This window comes from Doryrhamphus excisus, chromosome 13, assembly GCF_030265055.1.
Source record: "Doryrhamphus excisus isolate RoL2022-K1 chromosome 13, RoL_Dexc_1.0, whole genome shotgun sequence".
NCBI classification, from domain to species: Eukaryota; Metazoa; Chordata; class Actinopteri; order Syngnathiformes; family Syngnathidae; genus Doryrhamphus; species Doryrhamphus excisus.
In genome coordinates, this window is record NC_080478.1 from 1660483 (window position 1) to 1673244 (window position 12762).

General features: G+C 46.7%; 2 protein-coding genes across 10 annotated transcripts in view; both read left to right on the forward strand.

Moving 5' to 3' along the window:
• LOC131140231 (rho GTPase-activating protein 5-like) overlaps nt 1–6729 on the forward strand; it is a 35762-nt gene extending 29033 nt beyond the window's left edge. The window contains exons 4-7 of the mRNA XM_058090457.1: nt 2522–2599; nt 3806–3937; nt 4709–4814; nt 5287–6729. Coding sequence (XP_057946440.1) covers nt 2522–2599; nt 3806–3937; nt 4709–4814; nt 5287–5605 — 635 coding nt within the window. The 3' untranslated portion in view covers nt 5606–6729. The remainder of the gene's footprint in view (nt 1–2521; nt 2600–3805; nt 3938–4708; nt 4815–5286) is intronic.
• Nucleotides 6730–8855: 2126 nt separating this feature from the next.
• LOC131140205 (A-kinase anchor protein 6-like) overlaps nt 8856–12762 on the forward strand; it is a 94056-nt gene continuing 90149 nt past the window's right edge. For 6 of the 9 annotated variants that reach the window (XM_058090410.1, XM_058090415.1, XM_058090414.1 and 3 more), the window contains exons 1-3: nt 8856–8911; nt 9411–9585; nt 12458–12675. In XM_058090410.1, the coding sequence (XP_057946393.1) occupies nt 8868–8911; nt 9411–9585; nt 12458–12675 (437 nt within the window). In that variant the 5' untranslated portion in view covers nt 8856–8867. Of the gene's footprint in view, nt 8912–9410; nt 9586–9668; nt 9884–12457; nt 12676–12762 lie in introns of those variants that run through there. The other 3 variants (XM_058090418.1, XM_058090417.1, XM_058090416.1) reach the window with 3 other exon arrangements.

Here is a 12762-nt window from a genome sequence, read left to right on the forward strand (position 1 = left end):
TCAACTCAAATAATGATGTCATTGGCCATGACGCCTTTGAAAGCATGAGTAAAAAAAGCAAAATGGTTATGGTAAGAACTGGAAATTGAATGATGAGAAGAGCTGTATTGGCTACATTTGTTGCTTTTTTGAAAAAAACAATCTATAAAGTTCTGATGACTCGCTAAATATAGTTGGCAACACCCATCCCTCCTGCTCCATCTTCTTTCTCTGGCATTTTCAACCAGTATATACAGTAAATATCAAAGCATTCAACTTGACATACATGTCATAAAGTTTATTTTTACAGTTACTTTTTCTGCCGCTTATCCTCACGAGGGTGACGGGGGTGCTGGAGCCTATCCCAGCTGTCTTGTACACCGTGGACTAGTGGCCAGCCAATCCCAGGGCACATATAGACAAACAACCATTCACACTCACATTCATACCTATGGACAATTTGGAGTGGCTAATTAACCTAGCATGTTTTTGGAATGTGGGAGGAGTTTTCTCCGGAGAAAACCCACGCATGCACAGGGAGAACATGCAAACTCCACAAAGAGATGACAAAAATTGTTTATTTTTGAAAAGTAGTTTTCTGCCTCAAGTTATTTTTGTCACCCTTATTTTGCTAAATAGGACACAGCCCAAAGCACTCTTATTTTGAAGGCCGTAAGAGTGTCATACGAGTTGAGAAGGTCCCTTGATTGCTCACAGAGAGGTACTATGCAGATGCTAAACGTGCCTAGCCGTAGCCCCTGTACATTTATTTACAGCAACATGAGCTAGCATCCTAAAACCTTTGGCTACCCGAGGCAGACGTCCTTTATTCTTTGTCTGTTCTCCTGAAATCCTCTGGAGCTAAATAAAGATTTTCAGATGTAAACGATGATGTATTTCAGCTGTCAACCAAGAGCTCAAACAAAGAACTGAAAGGAGATCTTTTGGAAAGCGGTCATTATTTTCTTTTTGCTGTGAGTGGTTTCACACGTCTCTGCTATTTAGAAGACCTGAATTCCTTTCCTTACTCTCGTGGGAACGTGGACACTGGATGTTCCTGGGCAGGAAACAATTGATGACTTGAAATCTGATTAAGTCTTGGACTTGGTTTATGCCTGACTCAGGTGTCCCGCATCACGGCAGCAGGGATTACGTAACGTGGTGTGTAGTGTAGCAGGCGTGTGTAAAGCGGACAATGATTGGCTCGAGTCGCTCATTGATCCAGCCCCACCCCCCCACCCCCGGGCGCCCGGTCGTGATGGCAATTAAATGGGTTTGGCAGACGAGACAGGAGAGCACGTAGCAGCTTTTGATAGCTAACACAGAGGAGGGCGGAGCTACAGAGCGTACCAGGATATTAGCTCATAACTCGGCACCGCCGGTCTTAACTGATCCCGGCATGCAAACATCAACGCTATGGTTCACTTCCTTCCCCTCACTGTGTGTGTGTGTGTGTGCGTGCGCATGTGTGTGCGCTACATCCATGTGCAGGGCGGCGACTTCTTGTAGTTGCAGGGGGGACGGGGGGGGGGGGGGGGTGTTTCAGGGTCATTTTAAAGTCAGGGTAGGGAAGATGAATGGTGCATTCAAGGCACATGGGAACAATTTTAGACACTTCGGTAATGACTCCAATGTTTGGACACGCCCACTGAGGATAGCATGACATCATGAAGATGAGCTTTTTCCTGTTGGTGCTAACTTTCCATCCGTCCATCACAAAGACACTTGCTCATGCAGTGACCTCACATCTTCACAAATGTCACCTGAGAGATTTAAAAATGTGTAAAAGTCATTTCTTAGACTATTTTATCTATGTTGTGTTGCGGTGGCGCCGGGACACAACGCCAAGGCGGCATCACATCGCACACGCGTGTGATGACGTGTAAATAAGCAGATCACGGTTCAGTGTTGTCCACAGGGCCGCGATCTATTTGCGGCGGCTTGGATGATGTCATTGTCTAATTTGCATGATTGACGGTATCGTCCAAGAGACACAAAGACAGATGAGCAGAACAAGATGGATGGATGGATGGATGGATGGATTTCTTTTGACGCTTCTTTATCTTTGTCTTTTTAATGCCACAAACCACGTTAGCCGCCTGTGTTAGCCGCCTGTGTTAGCCACCTGTGTTAGCCGCCTGTGAGTGCTTTTCATGGTTGGGGAGCTACCAGCAGCCCCCACTGCTCATTGACAAGATTGCATGTAATCACGCAGTCGTCTCAAAGTGTCCAATAAGACACTTTGTTGCCAGTACTACTTCCAAAGAGTCGCGGTCTAGTATAAGATGTGTGTACAGAACGCCACGTTTACTGACCATCCCATCATAATTTGTTCATGAGTGAGGGTGAACAGGTCCCGTCGGCTGCCGTTTTCCACAGCTTGCAGCAGTGCACGTTTTTAACAGACATTTTTACTGGGACGTGTGGAACTGCTACAACGGCATTGAGCCCCGCCCACCGCATCCACCCACTGCATCCTCGTCCACTGATTATTTGTCTTCCTCAATTTGGGACCCAACATGTTGTTGATGTGTGCCGGCAGGTCTGACCACAGAAGGCTTGTACCGCGTCAGCGGCAACAAGACGGACCAGGACAACATCCAGAAGCAGTTTGACCAAGGTGACCACACACACACACACACACACACACACTCAGCAGGACTTCATAGTCATGTGGTCTACACAGGTACGGAGGAGGCATGGCATTAAACACAAGAAAGATGCTTCAACTTTGAACATGTTGGTTTAATACCTTCTTGCAACCGTGTGTGTGTTCATTCACACACACACTCTCACACACACACACACACACACACACACACACACACACACACACACACACTACTGACTCCAGTTCTTAAAGAGACACACACACACACTACTGACTCCAGTTCTTAAAGAGACACACACACACACACACTACTGACTCCAGTTCTTAAAGAGACACACACACACACACACTACTGACTCCAGTTCTTAAAGAGACACACACACACACACACACACACACTACTGACTCCAGTTCTTAAAGAGACACACACACACACACTACTGACTCCAGTTCTTAAAGAGACACACACACACACACTACTGACTCCAGTTCTTAAAGAGACACACACACACACACACTACTGACTCCAGTTCTTAAAGAGACACACACACAGCACAGTCAACATGCATGTGACAACGTGGACCTCGGCAGTCGTTGCCGTACTTCTGCACTGACCTGTTGTGACTTTGCGTGACGTGATGTGAAGGACGCCCCTCGGCCAATCAGCTGCCCCGCATGCCCTACATCAGGACGTACTGATGGAAAAAGATGACGGACTGTCAGCACCTGATTGTTCTTCATCATACCTTCACCATCTTCTCACCTTCATACCTTCCTTCATACCTCGCCTTTGCTGCTGTCACCGTTTTCTTGACAGCTTTTCCACTTTGTGTGTGTGTGTGTGTGCGTGTGTGTTTCTAAGATTGAGTGTGACAGCTGCTGTTACCTCTGGGCTCTGTCCTCTTTTTTTTTTTTTTTTTATTCATCGTTTGTCTTCTCCAGTGTGTCAAAGCTCTTCTCTCCTGTCAGCCATCGCCACATTTCCACGAAACGGAGCAACCGACTTCATATTTGTCATCCATCCATTTTCTGTACCGCTTATCCTCACTAGGGTCGCAGGCATGCTGGAGCCTATCCCAGCTGCTCCCAATTTCAGGACTTGTTTTCATAGCCAAGTACCGAGATAGAAAGGGTACTGGGGGTTAACTCTCCATTTAGTGCTGTTAATTATTCTGTGTGATTTAGTGCGTTTCGTTTCGTGTCCCCCGTGTGCAGATCACACCATCGACTTTGTCGTGATGGACGTGGCCGTCAACGCAGCCGCCGGAGCCCTCAAAGCTTTCTTCGCCGACCTGCCCGACCCGCTGATCCCCTACAGTCTGCACCCAGAGCTGGTGGAGGCCGCAAGTAAGAACTGGGCTTTCTGCTAACTTCCTGTCCGAGCTCCTCCCCTTTTGTGTGCCCCACCCCCGCTCTCTCTCACCGAGCTTGGCTCGAGGTGTTCTTTGTGCGACTTGTCAGTCTGTCGCTGTGAAGGCGAAAGCTCAGCGGCGCCCGGGGCGGATTTCTTGGTGAGCTGGCCGACTCGAGTGACATCGTTTCATGTTGGATTGTTTGAAGATCTCCAAAGATTGTTCTTAATGGCGGCCAATTAAGACAAAAGTGGCTTTAATTTGACTTGAAAGCTGACCTCTTTCATCGTCATCGTTTATATTGATTTCTTCACAAGCTTGGATTCCCTTTTTAGTAGACTGACGCTGTTGCATCATGGGAAGTTCCCGTCCCAACTATTTCACTCTGCTCTACTTCTACTACATCATGAGCTCTGGCAGCGTGGATTATTGCCCTTTGACCTCACGTAGCCATTAGAGGTGGAAAGGCGCTTGTTGCCTCGCCATTAGGATGACTGATGGTGTGTAGGAAGCCTAAATCAAAACTATGTGTGTGTGTAACAGTTCTAACATTGCCCCTTGAATGTCGGGAATATCCTGGGCAAGCAGGGAAGGTCAGACACTCGTGGAGTCGGTTTTAAATATTTGAGTACCCGAGTCCCGACACGCCTCGGCGCCAGTGAGCCCTCGTCGACACGGACGTGACGCAGCCTCACGGGGGAATGACGAGTATCAAGGAAGGAAAACGCCAACAACATTTAACGTGCTCTGTATTCGTGCCTGACAGAAATCGTGGACTACATCGAGCGCCTGCAGGTCCTGAGGGAGATTGTGAAGAAGTTGCCCTCGGTCAACTACCATGTCTTCAAATACATCATCACGCACCTCAACAGGTAAAACCACGCACACATGACTCATGGAACAAGGCACATGAAATCAGGCTCATTACGGCGGAGAGTGGTTAACATGCAGGCCTCACAGCTGGGAGACCCGAGTTCAATTCCACCCTCGGCCATCTCTGTGTGGAGTTTGTATGTTCCCCCCGTCCGGGTACTCCGATTTTCCAAAACATGCTAGGTTAATTGGCCACTCCAAATTGTCCATAGGTATGAATGTGAGTGTGAATGGTTGTTTGTCTATATGTGACCTCGCTCCCGTTGACAGCTGGGATAGGCTCCAGCACCCCCGCCACCCTCGTGAGGATAAGCGGTAGAAAATGAATGAATGAATGAATAAATGAACTGTGCCATCCACTGTAAAGCTACACAAACAGTGTTATTATAATGCATGTGTGGCGTTCCAATTCATTTGTGGCAGGCCGCCACAGATAAAGGAACGTATGTGTAACGTTGCTTTGTGTGTCAGGGTGAGTCAGCACAGCAAGACCACGCTGATGACGGCAGACAACTTGTCCATCTGCTTCTGGCCGACGCTGATGAGACCCGACTTTGAGAACAAGGACACCTTGTCCACCACCAAGCTCAACCAGGCCGTCATCGAGTCGTTCATCGTGCAGAGTGACTACTTCTTCCACGGCGGCGAGGTGGCCGACAGCTCCAGCAGCGGCGGCACGCCCCCCCCGCGCTGCCACAACATGGTGGAGGCGCTGCTGCCCCTTCAGCTGCCGCCCCCCCTGCAGCCCCAGCAGATCCAGCACGCCCTGCCCCCCGAGCCCCTCATCTGAGAGGCATGCCGGCGGAGCGTGGTTTTTTTTTTTTGTCGGCGGTGTCCGCAGGCGGGCTGTAAGGACACGTCAGACCCCGCCCGCGGCGCCCTCTGCCCCCGGACCGCAGAACTCCCAACATGAAGCCACTTTGGAACCTTTTCTTTCTAGCAGCGTGATTTAGCACATAGCGGTGACGTGACATCGTTAGCGGGGTCCGATTCCGCGCCCCCCCCCCACCCCCACCCCATGACACAGCACACGGCGTCAAGCTGACTCCGCCCTCTTTGCCACTTGCCCCCCCAACTGCGGTTTGTGAGCTGAAATGACTTCCGTCTTCCTGCAGGTCTTCACATTTCAGCAACGCTTAACCTTTGACCTCAGCTGAAGACTCCATCAATTGTAGATAATTTCAATTTGGGGGGGGGGGGCAGCCCCCTTCCTCAAAGAAGAGCACAGTGTCAAAGGTCACACGTGACCCTTTCATTTGTGTTTTTATTATTTAGACTTTTCTTTTTGATATATTTCTATGTCGTCTAATTTCTTACCCTGTGTGTGTGTGTGTGTGTGTGTGTGTGTGCGTGTGCGCGTGTGTGTGTGTGTGTCTATTCAAACCTTCTCCACAGAGAGAAGGTCGGATTTAGGAGGGAAAAAAAAAAGAAACGATTTCAGCCCGTTTGCGTTCTCGCCTCCCGATGCGTTTATTTTGAAGGGACACGCCCCCCTGCCGAGGCACATGAGCGATGTAACCACTAGGTGGCGACTCGTTTGGGACGTCTGCATGTTTTCAGTGAAAAAACACAAAAGACACAAAAAACCGCTAGAAGGCGCATTTATTCCGTTGCATCTCTCGTTCGGAATGTTTTTTTTCAGTTTAAGGGGAACTTTTTTATTTTGAACTTGATATCATATTTTCGGTTAAATGTTTTTTTTTTTTCCTAAATAGAGGAAAAAGAAGTTTATATAAGAATCTAAATATATAAGAATTTATCAGCAGGAATGTTGCTGATGGACTCAAATGTAACCGGGTACTGGTAGAAGCTATGTGGGCGTGTGTGTGTGTGTGTGTGTGTGTGTGTGTGTGTGTGTGTGTGTGTGTGTGTGTGTGTGTGTGTGTGTGTGTGTGTGCGTGTGTGCGTGTGTGTCGTACCAATAAGGATGTTCAAGAAAACGGTTCAACATAGACGAAATCCCGACTGTCTTTGAACGCAGCACACTCCAAGTCTTACCGTGGTCCATCAGGATGAGAGGTTAGAAGTTGTTGAGTGATTGTTGGGTGAGGTTGGAACGCTGGTAGCTCATCGTGGCGGGATCTGGCGGTGGGAAGAAATCACCAGATGGGAATAACGCCATGTTTGACTTTTTAAAGAGACGGAAATGTGAAAGTGCTTCAACGGGTGACGCGTGTCAAGTCCTGTGTGACGTGATGACCCCGGCACACCTGAGGCCACACTCGCGGTCACATGACTTGTGTGGATGTATGACTCGCTGACCGACAGAGCAGGAAGTGACTTTGTGTGTGTGTGTGTGTGTGTGTGAAGAGCGCTGTGAAAGGTTGTGTAAAAGTTCTGCGTGCGTCCTCGCCGCTTCCTGCCAACACGGTGGACATCACTGACACTGTTAGCATGCTAACAATCTGCTAGCTGTGACGTCACATGGAAACAAACTTGTTGTTGGCTCAAGTGCACAATTTCCATCATTGAAATCACAACTGAATGTAACAAAGTAAGGTAGGGGTGTCCAAAGTGTGGACCGGGGACCATTTTACCCCCCCTCAGATGGTATTTTTGTTGCTTCTCACCATCTTCTTGCCATGCTGTCACGTTTCAATAGTGTATAATATTATCATAAGCTCCAGTAATGGCAGACCTGGTGGGGTGCCAGTGGAAATTCTATATTATTATTATTATTTTTCCCCAACATTGTCTTTATTTTATAATGCAAATGATGCATGGGAATATTGTAAAAAAAAAAACAATGATTGAGATATGCTATTAGATATTAGGCTAAGATGTGCCCCCAGCCCCCCAAAATCAACAATAGTTGTGTTTCTATTCCCCATGGAGGGGGCAGCTGGCTCTGCTTGTAGAAAACCAAGCCAAGACGTGGATGATCAGATTATTGACCTACATTGGATTTCTTTTAGCATCTTTCATGTCCAGAATGTAGCATCCTTGGGTTTTTATGTACGCGGCCCTCACTGGACACCCTGACGTAAGGGGGCGTGTACTTCTAACATTTAGACTGATTGGAATGCAGCCTGACACTCGTTGAACCAATCAGACAGAAAGGCGTCAAATGTGATTGGTTGAAGGTCATGCTGGCGAGGACGTGCGTCTGGAATGAGAGTGATGCAAGAGAGAGATGTTTTTCTGAGCGACTAAAAAGGGACAAAATATTCAAATTGGAACGCAGCCAGAAGGCCTTTAGAAGCTTTTTCGATGCTGGACTGACTAGGATGTAGACAAGACGCAATGGGAATGGAACGCGGCCAAGAGTTTTTGTGGAGCTTTGAGAAGAAGGCGTGTGCCGCTGCTAGCTAATTGAAGATATGGCGCTATTTGTGTAGTCTCCATCAACTCATGTCTGCCGCAAGTGTAAGAACCTCAACTGTAACATAGTCAAGAAACCGGACGTTCTCCATCGTTTCCTAATAAATTTCCCTTTTTTCCTACAGTGCTCCAAGTCACTCTTCTTCATGACACTTTATGTAACACCATACTACTGTGTTTGCCCCCCCATATTAATGTCATTAATATTCACACCATGAATTCAGCCCCATGGAGTCACGTGGTCCACATGAAGTTCCATCATTCAGATCTTAGGAAGGCCAAGGTAAGTTACCTCAATAAAGTTTTGGTTGAATCACCGTCCACATTCAATTAGCATAAATGTCATGTAGCTATATTTCACATATTGGCTAATGCTAAGCTTTCAGTTCCTGTTACTTTCACTTCTTACTTAAACGGCTTAATAAACTTAAGACAAAAACGTAATTAAGTTGTCTGAAATGCGGCAACACACATTTCTGGGGTGGAAATGACAGAAATAGAAGTTTATTATGAGCGTGTATATGATATAATATGTGATATAATAGCTATAATAGCTATTCCAAGGTAAACGTCGCCATCTGGTGGCTGAACGGCAAACTGCACCTCATAAACCACAGTTCTATCCCTTAGCCGCATGACTTTAAATGTGTGTCATATACATAATTGTGTTAGCCTTGAACAAACCAGGCCTTTAAGTGAACATCTGGGAGTGGTCGCCATGTCACAGTCACATGACTATCCGGAATACGGCTTCCCCAAAATGGCAGCATGTTAGGTAAGCTAGCTCATTTCTGATGCGTTTTTTTTATGAAAATGTCCTGGTTTCATTGCGCCATGGTGGCTGAGAAAAACAAAACAAATTATAATAACACCTCCGAAAGTTTTTAGGAAGTGATAATGATCATTTTTGCTACAAAAACGTTTCGACCAATCCGCTACCAGGCTTTGGTATCGTAATACTTCCTTCATCGCGGTTCATTGATTCCAGACCCAAGAGTGATTAGCGAATTTTTGCAAAGTAATATATACATATTAAACATTATTGGAGCCATGTAGACATGAAATAACACCCATAAAGTCACATTTCAGATGACAGCTAATATTTTATAATTTAATACATTCCAGCACAAAATGGCGGCCATCATTCCCAAATGGTGTCTGTGTCTTGGATTTTCATTAACTTGCTGACTGGAAATAATTTTATTAATGATAATGAATACTTATTTGGATAAGCTTGATCACCGCTAAAGTGGGTGTGTCTTATGCTTCTGTAGAGCAACAGCAGGGGGCGCTGTGGTTGCCGTCATCACGTGTAGAAGAAGAAGAAGAAGAAGAAGAAGACATCCCTCAGCCTTTTTCTCTGCCTCCCCCAGGACGGGAAGCACCACACCCTGTCAGCGAATCAGAGCAGGGCCCGCCCTCTCCATCACATCATCTTCAGTTTCCACGGTAACAGCCCCCCCCCCCCCCCCAGCTCTCCTCCCTCCCTCGTCCCTCCCGCTCTCTTTCCCTCTGCTTGTGTTTCCTCTGTGTGCCGCATCATCGCCGTCGCCCCTTGCTTAGCTTAGCAGCGTGCTAGTTTTTAGCGTTAGCATCCTTGCTGCAGTGGGAGAGTCCCGACGTGCGAGGCGCCACCCTCCTCCCATCGCCGCGTCCGTCTCCGTCCTTCTCCATTCTTCTCTGTCCTCCAGCATCCGGCTGACTGCGGAGGACGATGCGGGCGGCGCGCTGAGGAAGACGATATGCGGTATGTAGCGATGAAGATGCTCCATGTGTGTTTGTGCGTGTCATCCTTCATGCCGTGCTGCATTCAGGGGCCTCCCAGTGCTTCCAGGGAGGACGTAAAGGGAGACACTGGGAGGTGACACCCATACCGCCCCCCCTTTGCCTCTCCCTCTGCTTTGTTATGGCGGCCTGCTGGCTCGGGCCCCAGCACGTGCCCCCCCAGTGGGGGCCAACGTTGGCAAATAAAAACATCATCCTTTGGAAGCGTTGCTTTCAACTTTGGACATTTTACCCACAATGCACCTGTGCGAGGCTCGGGCTGATCAAGACTGGCTCAGGGTTTGATATCACATATCCTAATGTCACCTGAAAGTCGCTTGGAAGCGTGGGTGTCCAAAGTGCGGCCCAGAAGTCATTGTCGGCCCGCCGCTAGCTTCTTTCTTGGCCCACGGCATATTTGACCATATAAAAGATTGAAAATAGATCAATTATTGATATTACACTCATATAACACAAAGCTAAGCAGTCTGATATCGTAGCGTCCTTGAACACTTTAAGAACTTTTTAGCTTTAAGGCTTTGCTAGCATCATAGCATGGAGTGAGCTGGCAGGAGTGGAATCAGAAGGGCGGGAATGTGATGTCATGCCGTATCACATGATGGTCGCCTCGGAGCTGAGTCATCAGGACAACAGTGACGACACATGGGGGACGTTAGCGTCTCTGATTAGCATTGTTTTGTGTACTTTCAGCTCTCAGCCGATTGGAATTGGATATTCTAATAATAATAATAATAATAATAACTGCATAGAGCCACAGCATCCTCCATGACGTAGTCTTCCTCTTTTTCTTTGATGCATTATTTACATGGCGGCCATGCTGGTAACTCCAGGGATGCTCACACCCTGCGTGTCTGCAGTGTGGGAGTGTGTGTTTGTGTGTGTGTGTGTGTGTGTGCGTGTGCATGCAGCAGCCTCTTTGCTGGGCTTTAAATGATTAACATGGGCTGAGTTCACCCTGAAGTCTGTCTGAAGGTTTCACCGTCATGACAGACAAAAAAATGTGCCAAAGATTGTTTGAAGGTTAAATGATGCCAACCTAAGTGGAGTCAAAGATGATGGCATTTACACTTGCTAATAGTTGTAATAATTCACATTAAAATATGAACATGTCAACATGGAAGAAAGTAAGATGGCCGCCATTGTTTTGGTACATGGTTCCGCACTCCAGGCTGACTGGAAGTAGGAGCTATGACACTATTCCTGATAGGAAATAACAACTATGACACTACTCCTGGTAGGAAGTCAAAACATGACACCATTCCTACATGGGAGTAGGACATAATACACTTCAACTGATGGGGAGCAGGAGCAGTGTCATTCCTTATGTCAAGGAGGAAATATTACACCATCTCTGGTGGGAAGTAGGGAATATTACATTATTCCTGATGGGAAGTAGGAAATCATGCACAATGTCTGATAGGAAGTAGGAAATATTACAGTATTCCTGATGGGAAGTAGGAAATCATATACAATGTCTGATAGGAAGTAGGAAATATTACAGTATTCCTAATGTGGAATAGGCAATATTACACTTTTTCTGATGGGAAGTAGGAAATATTATGGTATTCCTGATGGGAAATAGTCAATATTACAGTATTCCTGATGGGAAGTAGGAAATATTATGGTATTCCTGATGGGAAATAGGCAATATTACAGTATTCCTGATGGGAAGTAGGAAATATTATGGTATTCTTGATGGCAAATAGGCAATATTACAGTATTCCTGATGGGAAGTAGGAAATATTATGGTATTCCTGATGGGAAATAGGCAATATGAAATTTTTCTGATGGGAAGTAGGAAATATTACCGTATGCCTGATCAGCAGTAGGAGATATTACAGTATTCCTAATGAGAAATAGACAATATTACACTTTTTCTGATGGGAAGTAGGAATATTCCGGTATTCCTGATGGGAAATAGACAATATTACACTTTTTGTGATGGGAAGTAGGACATATTACAGTATTCCTGGTGGAAAGTAGGACATATTACACTATTCCTGTCAAATGTAAACAAAAGACATGCCTGCTAAAGTAATATTTGTGAAATGTAATTTTGTTGAATTTAGCTTAGTTCAGCTTATTTTGGCTTGTCGATCATGTGTGATATGAAATGATTATTATATTATGTCCCGAGGGTCTTGGCTGTTGTTGTTAGCTAGCCTCTCCCTCAAACAACACGGGTGTCTTGTGTACACGTGCACGTGTGTTTATATCATCATGTGTGTAGCAAGAGAAGAGAAATGACCTATTTCATGTACACTGACCTCTAATTGTGTGTGTGTGTGTGTGTGTGTGTGATACACAAAAAGGCTCTTTGTGTGGTCACATGACATTGTTGTGATGATGTCATTGGTACTCAAGCGACCGGCAGTATGGTCTCCTCCACGTGCTGACATGAATTAAACCACAGCCGTTCCATAAAGCCCCGCCCATTACAACTGTGACCAAAGGGGGCGCTGTTTGTCCATGTGATCCACAGCAATGCAATATATCAAAAAGAAAAGGAGTTTATGGATGTTTTATCTCCTTTCAGACTCCGCCCAATCATCTATTCCTCACCATGAGCGTCTTGACCCTCTCACCTGTGGCCCCTGAGCCGCCCTCCCCCATGGTGACCTCCATCACCCCCACCCTGGACACCGACACCCCCACAGCCACACCCACTGTTGTCGACCAGGATGGGGGGTCCTCGTCAGGACCCATCCCAGGCAGGGTGGCTGCAGGGCGGGGTCAGAGTGACTCTTCCCAAAGGTACGTCGTCATGGTGACGGCTGTCTCATGTTGACTTCCTGAATGGGATGAAACAAACTTGACCCAAACAGGAAGAGGAAGTGGTCT